This window comes from Trichosurus vulpecula, chromosome 6, assembly GCF_011100635.1.
Source record: "Trichosurus vulpecula isolate mTriVul1 chromosome 6, mTriVul1.pri, whole genome shotgun sequence".
Lineage (NCBI taxonomy): Eukaryota > Metazoa > Chordata > Mammalia > Diprotodontia > Phalangeridae > Trichosurus > Trichosurus vulpecula.
Window position 1 is genome coordinate 160,730,350 of NC_050578.1, and position 16,009 is coordinate 160,746,358.

A 16,009-nucleotide genomic window follows, 5' to 3' on the forward strand; every position below is an offset into this window, starting at 1 on the left:
TCTGTCATTTTGTGGGTTCTATAGCTCTAGAATTTGTTTAGAGTCATTTTTTACAGCTGTTTGGAGGGATTTGGGGGAGAGGTCAGGAGAGTACCTGCCTTTATCCCAGTGTTGGGGCTTTGCTTTTAGAGTTTCTAGAGACACTCAGTTAGTGTATATAATCTACATAGCTCAGTCAAGTCACCTTCACCATTTCCTTCCCAGTTATTACTGGAATTATACATCCCCTTTATTTTACCTTGTCTCTGTAGGAAAAAAAAAAACAAAAGGCAGAAACTTCCCAAAATGCAGTAAAAGAAATTGAAGGCCATCTTGCCTGTGGGAGAAGTAGTCCTTAGGGTGGCTTACTCTACTTTAACAGGTTTTTAAAGCAATGAAGCTCACAGAAACACTAGTTTGTTTGTTTTCTTTGAGTTTTATTAAATCACATTAAAGTTGAAGTAAATGAATTTTTCCCTTGATGTTTCAGTAACAGAATAGTTTTAATAAAGGAAATAGGAATTTTCCCATTTGAAGGGTTTTCTGAGCTATCTCCTTCACAGTGACAATGCAGATGTCTATTCTAGGTAGCACACTTGCTTGTAGCTAGTTAGTGGGAAATAGTTATGGAGGTCACAGACAACCTCATTGCTCCTAAATTTTAATTAAAGTGATGGTTTTTCACAAGATAAAAGACTAATTAGGCTTCATCTCTACATTATGTAGCTGGAAGATTTAAAAGCCATGGCAGGACAGTGTTAATTAACAAAGTCGTCAGCATGACAACAGGTTTTTTTTTTCTGAGCAGTGAAATATATTTTAATTTCCTTTCAACTAGAAATATTTATGGCTTTGTCGGTTTGTGGTTAAATAGGGAAAATGCTAAAATTCCATGAATTTATTATACATGCTTGTGAAAATCAGTAAGGTAAAGAGACTATGAGATCCAAAGATGTTTATTTTATCCTGAAGGGATAAATTAAGTTTTAATCACTAATGTATTGATGGTACTCTATAATAGCATATAACCAATCTCTGTTTCTCTTGAAAGCTTTAGAACATATTTTGCAAACTTATTTTTGAATAAGGATTTTCACTTTAGCATACCATACAAGTTATCTGACAGCATTTTCTGCAATATCTCTGAGGAGGTAGAACTCACCAACTCCTGAGCCAGCCCATCCTACTTTTGGATACTACTATTTATTTTTGAAATTTTTCCTTACATTGAATAAAATTTCACCTCTTTGTAACTTCCAGACATGGCTCCTAGTTCTGTCCATTGGAAAAGGGAAGAACAAGTGGCCCTGGAAACCAATCTGCCATTTCTTTCAGTACATACCTTAGGATATAGCTCATTTAAACTAGGTGACTTGGATTCATCAAGGTTAGCTAGCTCTTTGGTTTCTTAGAATCTTTACTTTCCTGTTAGTCAACTTTGTCTTGTCCTTTCCAGTACATAGTACACTTTCCTTGGTAGAGGAAAAATAAACAGAGTTGAACAGCTTTTTTTGCCACTAATTATACTCATCCATTCCACTCCAAGTAGCATTCGTATCTCTTCTTTGATGCTGTTCAATATAGTAAAAACAAAGCAAAAAAAATTGTTATCCTTAGTCTTCTTCAGCAGTATCAGCTCATTCTGGGCTCCAACACTTCAGCCACTATTCTTTGAGGAATATACCTTATTTTTCTATTCATCCTTTATTAACCTTGCTTTCACAATCTCTATCTATCTTTGAAAAATCTAAGTTTGTCGATGAATTTTCTGTGCTTCCACATCAGTACCTTAGGCAATACATATTTCCCTTCTTTTTGGTATTGTTTTTCTTTTGGAATTTAATTTTTGGAAGCTTTTCATCCTACTTCAAATGATTTCTGTGGAAGAATTTTCATCCATGGGATCCATCTTATCCTTTTTCTAAACTGTTAGAATTATCTCTTTTTTAAGTTAGGATGAATATTATCCTATTCCTATATTCCCTCTCGTTTTCTAATTATGAATCTAACCACAGCACTCTTCCTTTCATTGGCTCACCACTTATTTTCTTCAGTGTAGCATTAAAAATACTTCATCTATGACTCCAAGACCACCATTCCAGACTTATTTCACATTCTTCTGCTTCACACACTATATGTGTGTTTAAGCCGACAAGACCTGTTTGTCATTCCATGAACCTAAACTATCCATCTTCTGCTTCCATGCCTTTGCACAGATTAATTGCCAGAGATTTTAGTTCTTCCTGCATCTTCAAAATATCATAAATAAACTTATCTATTTACATGTTGTAACTTCCCAGTGGAATGTGAGTACTATAGGGAGCAATATTTGTCTTTCATTTTCCTTTGTGTCTACAGTACTTACCAGAGTCATGTAAAAGGTGCTTAATAAATTCTTGTTAGACTGGGCTATTTCTTTCCTAGAATTTAGTATGGAGTGGTGACTTCCTCCCAAGATTGCTATCAGTAGGAACATCAATATGTAGTGTTCCTTCAGAGATAGATTGAATCTATCATCTTCTTAAATACGATCTATTTTTCCTTGAGCTTGATACTTTAGGCTTTGGACCTCTGTAATCACTTCTCATTGTCATTGAAAGGCATTTATTTGGCTGTCTAATCACTTGGTTGACTTTCTACTGGGTCATGTATAAAAGAAGTTTAAATGGGCCAATCTGAAGTAAGACTGACACAGTAACCATAAAAAAGATATATAGACACATATAGCATACAAAAATCAATGGATAGGAGAATTTAGGGTTCTTGTGTATATGCCACCTGGGAAATGTGTTATGCTGCAGAATTGATACTGGATTGAATTGTGGAACTTTTTCTAGGGAATGCTATGTTTTCTAGTTTCTGAGGAAGAGTATTGCAGAGGAGGTAGGATTTCAGGAGCTAGTTGAATGAATCTTAGTTTTTGTTGCTAAATCTTCAGGTCAGTCATAACCTGAGAGAATTTTGTAACTGCTAGCAAATATCTTTTTTTCTTGTTATCATTTTAGAAATATAGCTAAGTATATTTTATTCTGACACAAGCCCTCCCTCCTTGAATTGCTTCCTTTTCATTATTCACTGGTAACATGTTTTAAAAGTCATTTAATTAATGATATAAACCCACCCAACCACCCCACCCCCCAGATATGACACATTCCTGCAATTTAGTAGCCAAATACTTGGATTGTTATTTTAAAATTTTATCATGTACCCTCCTCTTCAATTGTTTTAAAATAAAATTAAATATTGTGGTTTTCTGTTTCTTTGTTTTGAAGGAATAACTACTGTTCTGACAATGACAACTCTCAGCATCAGTGCCAGGCATTCCTTGCCCAAAGTGTCCTATGCTACTGCCATGGATTGGTTCATAGCTGTGTGCTTTGCCTTTGTGTTCTCTGCCCTCATTGAGTTTGCTGCGGTCAACTATTTTACTAATGTCCAAATGGAAAAAGCCAAAAGGAAGCCACCAAAATCCCAGCAGGAACTTTCTGCCCCTTCCATTCAGAGAGAAAAGTGTTCTGATGAACCACTTCAGGTATTTGATGTATTTTCTCTGTGGTCTTGTCCTTAGTGCCAAGGATACAGTTGATAAGACAGTACCCAATGCCTACTATTATGTCATTTCTAATCCTAGAAAACAAAACAAAGCAACAAATCTGTTCAAGTTGGGAAACTTGACAAACCGTGGTCCATGATGGAACACCAAAGGAACTTAACAGCTGTGCAGTGGAATATTCAATTCAACTCAGCCATATTTATTACTCACTAACTATGTGCCAGGTGCGAGGTTTGGTACTAGGGATAGGAAGACAAAAAATAAGTAGTCCCTGCCCTGAAGGAGCTTATATTATTCTGTGGTACACAACATGTACAGAGATAAATAGATACAAAATAGATATGTAGTAAATTAAAAGTAACTTCAGAGCAGTACAAAGAAATGGGGAAATCATCCTGAGGACAAGACTCCAGAAGAGAGACAGTCCTTTTCATTTGCAGGATGGAACTGGAGCTGGTGATAGAGGAAGAGTCAGTATGTGAGGGCTATTGCTGTGTGGGTCTCAAGGGGGTTCCGCTAAAAGTGGCCTGCATGATCACAGTGCCTGCTGTGCTTCCAGTCATCACTTCATTGCTGTAGGGCACCTGTGGGCAATTTCTCTCTCCAGCCAAGCAGAAACCTTGATGGAGTAGAGAATTGCTAGGGATGCAGATGGGAAGTAATGACTATTCTTTGCATGCTTAGGAGAGAAATTAGTTCTGTCCTTTGCTTTAGTAGATAGAATATGTGTTTTTATAAGTCAATTCAGGGTTAATTCAGTTTAATATGTATTAAGAACCTACCAAGTGTGATGTGCTGTGCTAGGCACAGGAGATACAAATATGACACAAAAAAGTGCTGTCTCAAGGGGTTTACAATTTAGTGGGTTATTGTATAATAGTCTCATTAAAAAATAAGTTCAATGTGTTTCTAATACTGTGCTATTACATAATGAAATGAAAGGTGCAAAAATGAATTTCATTGTGAGAAAATAAAAGGAACAGTGAAAAAATGTGTTTGGAAAAAATGGCCGTGGAAAATTGTGATAGATGCACAAGAATTCACACATACATGTATGTGTGGGTATATGTATATACACACATATCTATATATGACATGTAGACCACTGAAGATTTGAAAAGTCTTGAAAGGTTTGTTGTTGAATTGTTTCAGTTGTATCCAACTCTTGGTGACCCCAATTGGGGGTTTTCTTTTCAAAGATGCTGGAATAGTTTGCCCTTTCCTTCTCCAGCTCATTTTATAGATGAGGAACCGAGGCAAACGAGGTTAATCGACTTGCCCAGGGTCTTGGTAAATATTTCAGGCCAGATTTGAACTCAGGTCCTCTTGATTCCAAGGCTAATGCTCTATCCATTGTGCCACCCAGCTGCCCTCTTGAAAAGTTAGGTATATTGTAAAAGGCTTAATACTGAAAGTGTTGTGTGTTTGTTACTGTCTTGCTCAAAAGAATTTCATTGCACCTTTATGGAACTTATAAGCCTTTCCCTGTCTCATGTAAATGAAATACATTCTTGTGAACTTGTATGCATGGACATAGTTTTGTATGCTGTCTTGGTGATGATGGAATCCCTAGACTATTTTGCATTTTCTGTGGAACAGATACAAAATGGTATCTGTTTTCTAAGTTTTGCACTTTTTAAGAGGGAGCATTGCACAGATTAGACAACTCTTTGAAATGCAGATTAACCACTTTTGATGTTACTAAGCATTTTGTTTTCCTTTTGGTCCCTGTTTTTATTTTCCACTTGCTTTGTGTGTTTGGGAATGTGAGCTTAGTCCCAGGGCAATTAATAAATAAATAGAGGTTTGGGTGAGGTGAAAATTCTTACCTAGCCAAACTGTGCAAAAACTTTTTTTGAATGAGAGGACCAAGTTGATTTGACTGATAAACAGTGGAGATTTCTAGATTTCCTATGCAACATGATGGAAAACAGGCTAAAGTCTGGAGTGAGACACTTGAATCTAATGTAGTCAAAAGTTCATATATAAAGGCACATGTAATATGATTGATAAAGGTAGAGATAAACTGATAAATGAATAAAACTACCTTGTTACTTTTATTACTCAAAAACATAATAATTGGCATTTACCTAGTGCTTTGTGGTTTACAATCTCCTTTCCTCACAGTGACTGTGTGAGTTAGGGAGCACAAATATTTGTCTTGGGGTGACTGCTGTGATCTCAACAGCATAGGGAACAATTGCTGTGGAAATTGCCTCCATCAGTACAGATCAGATAATAGTCTCTTTAATATAGATCCATAGAGGGTTGCTTAGAGCCCTATGAGGTTAAGATTTGCCCATGGTTCCACATAGTTAGGATGTTACCAAAGGTTGGATTTTAGCCAAGGTCTTCCTGACCCTAAGGCCAGTCCCTTATCACTCACTAAGATACTATGTCTTAGTATAAATACTTTTGTCTTTTTATAGGTGAAATTGAGGACCAAAGAAATAAATGACTCACCATTAGTAAATTTCTGAGCATAGACCAGGACCCAGGGCTCCTTTGTCTTAGACCACCACTTCCCCTGATTATTTTATACACCCCTCTAATTCTGGCCAAGTCAGTTTGCCCTGATAGGGAAGAGAGAGAGACAAAGTAGAGAGGTTATTGAGAGTTACTGAAGCATGTTTACTTTATGAGACAGTAGGTCTCAAATAAACAGTCCTGTGACTTAAAGGCCATTCATATGTTTTTCTTTATCTTTAGCACATAGTAAGTCAAAGATAGTTACTGATAAATTGACTTAATGTAGCTAAATGACTCAGATGTACCTTACTTAGAATTGTGTGACACAAGGAATATACTTGAGGAAGTAGTTTATTTGGGCTGTGCTGATTTTTAGAAGTACAATTATATTTTTATTTTTGTAAATAGAGTGCTTAATCTCTATTCCATTCTTGCCACAGTTTTTTCAAGCTATAATTTCTTTATTTTCCAAATCATGTAATCCATTTCTGATTCTGATTAACTTTTCTTGGGTAGAGATGGTTGCACTATAAATACAGACATGCAATTGACAATTATATTCCTCTGGGCAGGAGGGAGGGAGAACTATAGTAGTTAATTATAGCATGTATTTGCTTTATATGATTTACTGCTTCTTTGTTCTACTTAATCATTTTGCAGTTTCTTATATGATGCTATACTAATTTATCAAAGAGAATACACAAAAATGAGATCTATAAACATATATATAATATACATGTAGATATATATGCATACACATATAGTAGATAGATAAATATATCATGTCTCTATTTTTGATGGCAATCTTCAGTTTTTTTGGTAGGTTGTAATGTGGTTGAAATATTAGATTTTTTTCTGTTTTTCCCTGGGGCTAGAATGAGAAACAGTAGGTGAAAATTAGAGATAGACAAATTATGTTCAATTCAATTCGGCAAAACATTTATTAAACACCTGCTACGTGCAAAGCTTGCAAGAAGGGGGAAAAGTCTTCTTAACAATTAGCACTATCCAGAAGTACAATTGACTGCTTTGGAGTGTACAGTGGGTTCCCCTTCATTTCATGTTGTTGTTCAGTCATTTCAGTTGTGTTTGACTCTTTGTGACCCCATTTGGGGTTTTCTTGGCAAAGATCCTAGAGTGGCTTTGCTATTTCTTCTCCAGTTCATTTTATAGATGAGAAAACTGAGGCAAACAGGGTTAAGTGACTTGGGTCACATAACTAGTAAGTGTCTGAGGCCAGAATTGAACTAAGATGAGTCTTCCTGACTCCAGGCCCAGTCCTCTGTCCACTACACCATCTAGCTGCCCTTCATTTCACACCTTCAAGCAAAGGCTAGATAACCCCTTGTTGGTAATGTTGTGGAAAGGATTCTTTGTCAGGACCAGGTTGAGCTAAGGTTATTATAATCTCTTCCAACACTGAGATTATGTGAATCTATTTTTCTGTGACCTTAGTCCCATTTTCTTTACCTAAAGCAGGTAGATTACAAAAATAAGCATGTGTTGCTTCATGGTTAAAATGCATCTTGAGTATACACAGGCTTTAGTACGTCACCATAAGGACCTGCATTGCGTACAGGGGATAGTGAAGGATGAAGATAAGGAGTTCTGAAAGAGGACTGAGATATCACAGATTTGCCGCCCAAGTGGTATCATTACGATAGAAATGAACAAGAGGAAAGCCCTGAGTAAACTGAGTGCTGTCATGCTGGAGAAAGATCAATGGCTGGGGAGTCAGAAGACTTGAGTCTGAGTTTCCATTTTTGATTTTTCTATCTGTATGACTTTAGGCAGTTGACTTAATTACTCTGTCTCACTTTCCTCCTCTTTCCAGTTCAGCATTAGATTGGCTGTCCTCTGAGGACCCAGCCAGCTCTAGCTATGATTCCAACATCCTTGGAAGGTTTATGGTGCAGCATGGGCATAAATAGAATGAGAAGGCACATGATTCTTACAGTCGTTATAGTCTGTATTGGTAGAAATAGTACCCACACCAACGAAATAAAAAAAAATTCATTAAACTATCACTACGCTGGTAAAATCAAATAAAAATATGATTGATTTATTGCATAAAATGTATAATAGCGTTGCCCATATATGATTCATTGATTCTGTAAGTAGATGAATTCCTTAATACATAACATGGTGGAGTTAGGAGCAGCTAGAGAACGATAGTGGATAGAGGCTGTGGGCCTAGGGTCTGGAAGACCTGAATTTAAATATTACCTTAAATACTTACTCACTGTCTGACGCTGGGAAAGTCACTTAATATCTGTTTGCCTCAGTTTCCTCATCTGTAAAATGGAGGCAATGATAGTGCCTACCTCGCATGGTTGTTGTGAAGATCAAATTAGATAACAATTTTAAAGTGTTTAGCATAGTGCCTGGCACATAGTTAGTACTATACAAATGTTAGCTATTACTGTTGTTATTTTATTTTCGTTATAGTGGATTTACATGTAACATGCTTCACATATACATATACATATATATATATATATAAAAATGATACTGATGGTTCACTTTCAGTAGACCTTTCATCTTCAGTTTATCCACTAATGGGAATGGGTTTTATGACCCATTCTCCTGACTCTCTTGAGACCAATGACATATATATATATATACATACATACATATATATATATATACACACACACACACACACACACACACACACACATATATATATATATATATATATATATATATATATATATATATATATATATATATATATATATATATATGTGACTTCTGTCTATAATTGTGAGGCAATTTTTTGCTTTCAGAAAAACAAACAATCTTTGGATCATAATTAACATGTGATTTCTTTACCACCTGTTCTAATCTTTTGGGCTTATTTCCTGTCTTATGAGCCCCCAGGTAGGTCAACTGCATCTCATTGTTTTTCTGGCTACTATTGAAAGGGGAAGAAGTAAAGGAGGTCAGTAGCATGTCTTCCATTCCCACCCCATTCTCAAAGTTCTGATTGCTTTTATTTTATATTAGCAGCCAAGAAGCAGAGTCAGGTAGAAGGAGGAGGGAAAAAAAGGAGATGGAAATGATGGTTTCTGAGAAGCATTGGTTTGTTGTGTCACCTTGGGGTTCAACTTGCCATATTGCTGACATCAGGGTGGCATCACTGAAACCTTCCTACTTAACATTCTTAGCTGGCCTGCAAGTGTCATATAGGAAATGGAATGGTCAAAATAACATCACTTTCTGTTTTTGTTGTTATGAGAAGGGGTACAGAGAGGGCAAGAAACATGGATCATGGGAATAGGCTGGTAATTCTGAGCCCATAGGGACTGTGCAGGGACAGAAAGGGGGAAGTAGGAAGACAGAATGAATACCGTTCCAAAATACTGGCACCGAATAGTTTTCAAATTCAGTATGGCGTTTCCAGTTGGAGAATCACATGAGCTCTGGACATGCAATGATTAAGTGGACTTTGCTTCTGGGAAGAAAGGCAGATGTCATGGAGTCCTTGGTTTGAAGGAGGAGGGGCCACGTGATGCTTTTCTAGGATTTTTATCAGGTCTCCTGTTTTTTTGGTGCAAGTGCAACTGTTAACAAAAGGAATCTCGTCCATTGGCAGCTTCTGCATCAGACTATGTCTATTGTCTTTTGGCCAAACCAACTTCTTTTCCAATCATTTTTCCCGTCATGGATGGCTAAGAGAAAAAAGTCAAGCATAACTAGGGCTCTTCGAGTCTGAGACAGAGAAAAGTGGTAATCTGAAGTTTTTTACTCACTGAGCTTTTTATTCATTCCCTAGAGACATTCCTTCTGGAAATAGAGACAGACATTTCTCAGCATTCCCTGCGTATATAAGAGTAATGATACTAGATTTCAGCTTTCTTTTTTAAAGTGATGACAGTATTCTCCAAATCACCTTGGGCAAAGCCAGTAGCTTGCTTTCTGCTCTTTGAAATGCAGCACTGAATTACAGTGTTAAGGCTTCTCTAAATCACTCATCAGTTATTGGTGTGCCCAGTAGATGAAGTCCATTTCTCAGTGGTGATTTCTCTTGGCAGCAGTCAACCACAGGAAAGCTTTTGTGTTCTTGTGGGGCAACCGAGGAAATGATTTAGTGAAGGGGAAAGGTAATATGTGTCATAATGGGAAGTGAACTACCTTACAACATGTTTATTGAGGGATACCTTTGTTGATCTAAAGACAGTGATGAATGGATGACACCCCCTCCCATCTCTACTTCCTCCAGATACCCTGCCAGGGTACAGCTGGCAATGCAATGGTAACTTTTATTGAGTTTAGCTGTGAGGTAGGCTGGGAAGAACAACAAAAGGAAAAAGAAAAGAAGCAGAAGAAAACACACAGAAAAGCAGGTTGAGAATAATAGAAAGGGTTGCTGGGAAGAACTGTTCTAAGAATTCTATGTATGAATATATGACATGTGACCATAAAATAATGTGACCGATTTTTCACGAACATGCCAGAAATTATACATCCGATGCGTGTCATTCCTTTTCCAAAAATTACATTGCGAGACTATGCACATATTCCTTTAAAATTATTTTTAATTATTTGGGCATTGAAATAAACCACCCAAAATGAATATTACCATACAAAAAGAACAGCAAAAAAGAAGATCCTATATTAAACCACTAACCTCTTTTCATACAACTTGCAATTTTAAAAAGGGAAATTATATAATAAATTTCAGCAAATTATTTGCAAAGCTTTCCTGTTTGTTTGTCTCTGAATTTCCTTTTCTTATGTGCATTTTAACAATGAATCAATTATATACATACATACATTATGGTTTTGATATGCATTTATTCCAATGGGGCTGCTCTTGCTCATAACAATTTTAGAGCTAGATTTTCCGTTTTGGAATTTTAGAGCCTCTTTTGAACATCCTCAATTGTAGCAAATCTTTTAAGCATTGATTGGATTTTTGGAAAAAGACCAAAGTCATTCAGAGACAAGAATAAGGTGTGTAATTAAAATGTGTAATATTGTATTTGGTTTAAAAAATGAGCTGTGATTGCAAAGTAATGTGACTCATTTTTTGTTTTCTTGCCATACAAATGGCTCCAAAGGCAACTAAAGTGCATCATCTCGACTCTCAAGGTGACAAGTTTGAAGGCCAACTCCCAATTTGATATATAAGGTCACATCTTTTGGAGTATGACTGTTCTGGAATTGCTTCTTCTTTCTGTTGCTTCTACTTCCTCTTAATCTTGATCATGAGAAAAAATGTTGTGTGGTTTATTTAAAGGAAAATTATTGATTTATTTCCAGGCTCACATATTTTCCAGCACCTAAATGTGGCATAGAATAGGAAACAGTCATATTTCAATGACTGCAGGCTGCTTTTCCAGGCCATCCATACTCGGGGCTTTGCAAAGAGAGACAGCTCAGCCTGAGTGTTCAGCACTGCACAAAGGAAAGAACAGAACCTCAGCTTTGAGGTATTGTTCATCCAAAGGGGAGCTTAAAACAAAAAGACAAAAGCCTTGGAAGGACTGTTAATTCTGAAGTCATGACAGTACCTAAAATATTCCCTGGGTGACAACTTTCTGTTGCTTCTACCAGCAGCAAGACCAGTTTGGTGACCATGTTCAGGTGTTCTCTTTTTGCTGTTTTTTTAAATCAATTAATCAACACTTAATTAATTTAATCCCCTCCTTACTGCTTTCCTCACCTCTGCATTAAATACATTTTATAAAGAAAGAAAACCAAATAACATACAGCTGCATAATTTTCCAAAACAAATTCTCACATTGACCATACTGGAAAATGTACATCTCTCTCTATGCATTTTAAGTTCATCACCTCCTTATCAGTAGCAAGTTTCATTATTATTCTTTTGGATTCATGGTTTAGCATCATGTTGACTAGAGTTCTAAAGTCTTTCAAAGTTATTTTTCTTTGTAATGTTATCGTTGCATAAATTGCATAAGTTTTCCTAGTTCTGTTCACTTTGCTCTGCATTAGTTCACAAAATTCTTCCCAGTTTCCCCTGAAACTGCCCATTTCTTTTCTTATGGCACAATAATATTTCATTACATTTACATACCTCAATTTTGTTTTGCCATTTCCCTCTAGGAAGGCATTCCCATAGTTTACAATTTTTGCCTACCATGGAAAGAGTTGCTATAAATGCATTTGAACATATAGATAGTTTTCCTCTTTGTTTGATTTCTTTGAAGTAGCATTGCTGGGTTAGCTGGCTATGGCTGTTCTTAAATGTGTATAAAAAAGAAAACACTACGAGAAACACATTTTGGCACAAAACATTATAAAATTATTTTTGTATTTTCTTCTGGGAAGGAATCAGTATTTTACTTCCACTCTTCTTGATTGGTCTTTTATTAGAGACAGTCTAAGATCCTTGGGATTGAAAAGAATGAAGCTGGAATTCTAGATTGGCCATTTGCCATCTGTGTGATTTTTCTGCGTCTTAGTTTCCTAAGGAGGTGGTGATGATGGTGGTGAGTTGGGGAGAAATGTGAATTCAGTTCTCTCTAAGGCCTCTTCTAATTCTAAAATCCTATGGTCATTTAGGGAAGTGTAGACACCAGATTTTTTTTCAGTTCTTTGGGTGGCATTCTCCACACTGTTGTTTAGGAACTACCAACACTCAACATAGGCTTCTGGTGATCATTTTTATTCCTTGGAAATATGAATGGATATAGCTTTGTCATGTCTAAGAGGCATTACGAAGTGGTAAATTGGAAGCAGCACAGGGTGGCTTGAGAAACTCATATGGCTTCCCTGCCTCTATTTAGTCTCACTTGGAGTCTGTTATTGCTCCTTCTTTGTCCATACTCTTACTGTGTCTCCCTATGTCTCCAGCCTGAGTGGTTCAGGGCATTTGGCTTAATTGGTAGAATGAAAAGCATATAAAAGAAAAATTTTAAATGATACCCTTAATAAATTTTTAACATGAAAATCACTTGAGCTGAGACTGTAGTAATGGGAACATAAATTTTTATCCTGTAGTGCCATAGATTTAGAATTAGAAGGAATCTTAGACATCAAGTCTAACCACCTCATTTTGCAGATGACAAAACCAAGGCATGGAGAGGTGATAAAACTTGCACAGGGTCACACAGTGATTGCAGGTCTGAGGTGGGATTCAGACACAGGTTTTGGGGATTCCAAGTCCGGTTTCTCATTCACTATGCCTCACTATCTCTCTGTTATACGCCTGGCTTTTCTACCTCACAAAGCCAGTTTACTGGATGTGGACCTTAAAAGAATTCTAATAATTTAATTGCAATCCTACTTAAAAGTCAGAGAGTTGAATTAAGTGATAAATTTAAATTTCACAGGACCCTATAACTGAAGAGTACCTTTTTCTTTACCAGGTAGAAAAGGAGTCAGAGAAATGTGTTATTGACTGACTTAAGGAGTGAATTCCATGAGACTTGCCATAATTCCATTACTTCTACCAAGTATGCATTAATTCCAACTACAGTCACCATTATCACCTTCTCTTCCTCTTAACAATTTCCATTATTTTCTGCTACTGTCCATATCATTAGGCTAATTAAACACAAGCCCATAGTAAATATACTCTGACCTTTCCCTGCAGATCTAAAATCTCGTGAAAACCAAACCAAATGGAACATGCAGGGGAAACCAAATCCATAAAAATCTTTAAAGGCTTGCTGTTGGATTTCCTCTGAGTATTCCTTGATTTCTTTTCATCTCTGATCATATAGGTGAATGTCTTTAATGACTGAAGAATATAGATTTGGGGGATCTAATTATTTCTATGGAGCCCTGGAGAGGCAGAGTGAGATAGTACCTAGAGCTGCTGTTCTCAAACTTTTTGATCTCAAAACTCCTAGACCTCATTTTGTTCTTAAAAATTATCAGGTACCTCCCAGAGCTTTTGTTTATGTGGGTTTTATCTGTTAATATTTACTGTATCATAAATCAAAACTGATAGTTAAAATACTTATTTATTAATTCATTTAAAAATAACAATAACAAACTGATTACATTTTAGTATACTTTTTATTAAAAATGAGTATTTTTCAAAACAAAAATTAGTGAGAAGAGTGGCATTGTTTTATGTTTTGCAGATCTCTTTAATAGCTTAACAGAAAACAGCTGGATTTTCATATCTGTTTCCACATTAAATCTGTTGCAATTTGTCGTTTTTGTTGAGGCATGTGAAGAAAATCTAGCCTCACACAGATATATAGTTGGAAAAGGGAGGGGGTATTTTAATAGAAAAATAATGAATTAGTATTATTATGAAAATAGCTTTGGCCTATCAGACCACCAGAAAATCAGTGAGGACCCCTGAGAAGAAAACAGATCATACTTTGATAACTACTGGGCTAGAGGGTTGGCCTTGGAGTCAGGAAGGCTTGGGCTAATTTGATATATACTGAAACTTTGATGATAGATGAGTCATTTATTCTTTATATTTGTACCCCCAGTACACAGCACAATGCCTGGTATATAGTGTTTAGTAAATCCTTGATTGGTCTGTATCCTCAGGTTCTAATTTCTAAGAGCATTAGTTTCAGTTCTTGGGGAAGAGAAATTCTACTTTGGGAGGACATTAAACTGATGAAATTATGGGTCCAGAAAACAATCTCTCTCTATGTCTCTGTCTCTGTCTCTGTCTCTCTCTGTCTCTCTGTCTCTGTCTCTGTCTCTGTCTGTCTCTGTCTGTCTGTCTGTCTCTCTCTCTCTCCTCTCTTCTCTCTCTTCTTTCTCTCCTCTCTTTCCTCTCTTTCTCCCAAAGCTTACAATCCTGACTAGATGACTTGTAGAACAGACCTCTCTAATTCCATGACTAGCAGCCAAGGGCTCTAGACTCCTTTGTCCCTTTGAATAACAAATCAGAGACCATGCTCTTGAACAGCTTGCACCCAATGACTACTTTTATTCTCATTGAATTCATATCAAGCCTTATTGTCTTCGTTTTTATAATGTTGACAATTCCATCTCTCCAAATAGCTGACATCATTACATTTTTTACTTTTCAGATGTATCACAGAATAAGGAGGAAAGACATTTGTTTTTTCCCATTAAGATCAGGAATAGTTCATTTTAGTTCAAATTTTAATTGTGTGCATCAACTGTGCCCTCCTCTTCCTTCTAGTTTTTCTGCTTTCTTATTCTTTTCCCCCTTTCTTACTACTACTACTACTACTACTACTACTACCACCACTACTATGGAACTTTAATATTCATATAGATATTGCCTCAAACTCCTTTTTGTTGTCTTTTGTTTTGGAGTGCTTCTCAGCACTAAGGCAGTCAAGTACCTTTGAGTCTTGCCTTTGAGTCATTGATTGGAAACACTATATGTGATGTGGTGCTGGTCATGATTAGAGATCTTTCCCACACCCTTTTGCTAAGTAGATGCTAAGCCTCAGGTCTACCTCCTTTTGCTAAGTAGGCACTAAGCCCCAGGGCCCAAAATAGGTTATATATGCTCTGAGGTTAGCATTTTCCTTTGGGGTCTTACTCATGGGAAGAGTATTCCTGTGATTTGGCCAGAGGGACTCTGGGTAGCTGTTAAGGAGCTCCCCTCCCCAGCTTTGAAAAACCTATATGTTGGTGCTTCTCTCTCTGGTAACTATGTATGTAATGTCTTGGTCAGACAGCTAGAAGCCTGTCTGTTTTGTGTTATTTTGCTCTGTTTATATAATTTCTGCTTGTAATTTCTGTTGGTGTTTTCTCTGAAGTTCAGGGTGCCGGCTTTTTCCCCTGAACTAAGGAAATGATGTATGTATGTTTAATTAAAGTTAGATTGTAAACCCCTTAAAGTTGCTTTCCTTAGAAAAACAGATCAAAGAACCTGTGCTAATAGCCCTCCTGTGTGCTGGTGTTGTTGGTTTTAAACCCCCACAGCAGCTTCTAGCAACATTGTTGTTACATCTCTAATCCTCATCACTTACTCCTGCACTTCATTTCAGTAATACTTAGGGAGGGGGACATACTAGATGTCAGCACTATCCGTAAATGATCAGCTTCCCTAATTAGAAACTGTCATTCCATTATCCAAAC

General features: G+C 36.6%; 1 protein-coding gene across 1 annotated transcript in view; it reads left to right on the forward strand.

Moving 5' to 3' along the window:
- The window catches only part of GABRA4 (gamma-aminobutyric acid type A receptor subunit alpha4), a 99,179-nt gene that overhangs the window by 39,618 nt on the left and 43,552 nt on the right, over nt 1-16,009 (forward strand). Inside the window, exon 9 of the mRNA XM_036764488.1 lies at nt 3,252-3,511. Coding sequence (XP_036620383.1) covers nt 3,252-3,511 — 260 coding nt within the window. The remainder of the gene's footprint in view (nt 1-3,251; nt 3,512-16,009) is intronic.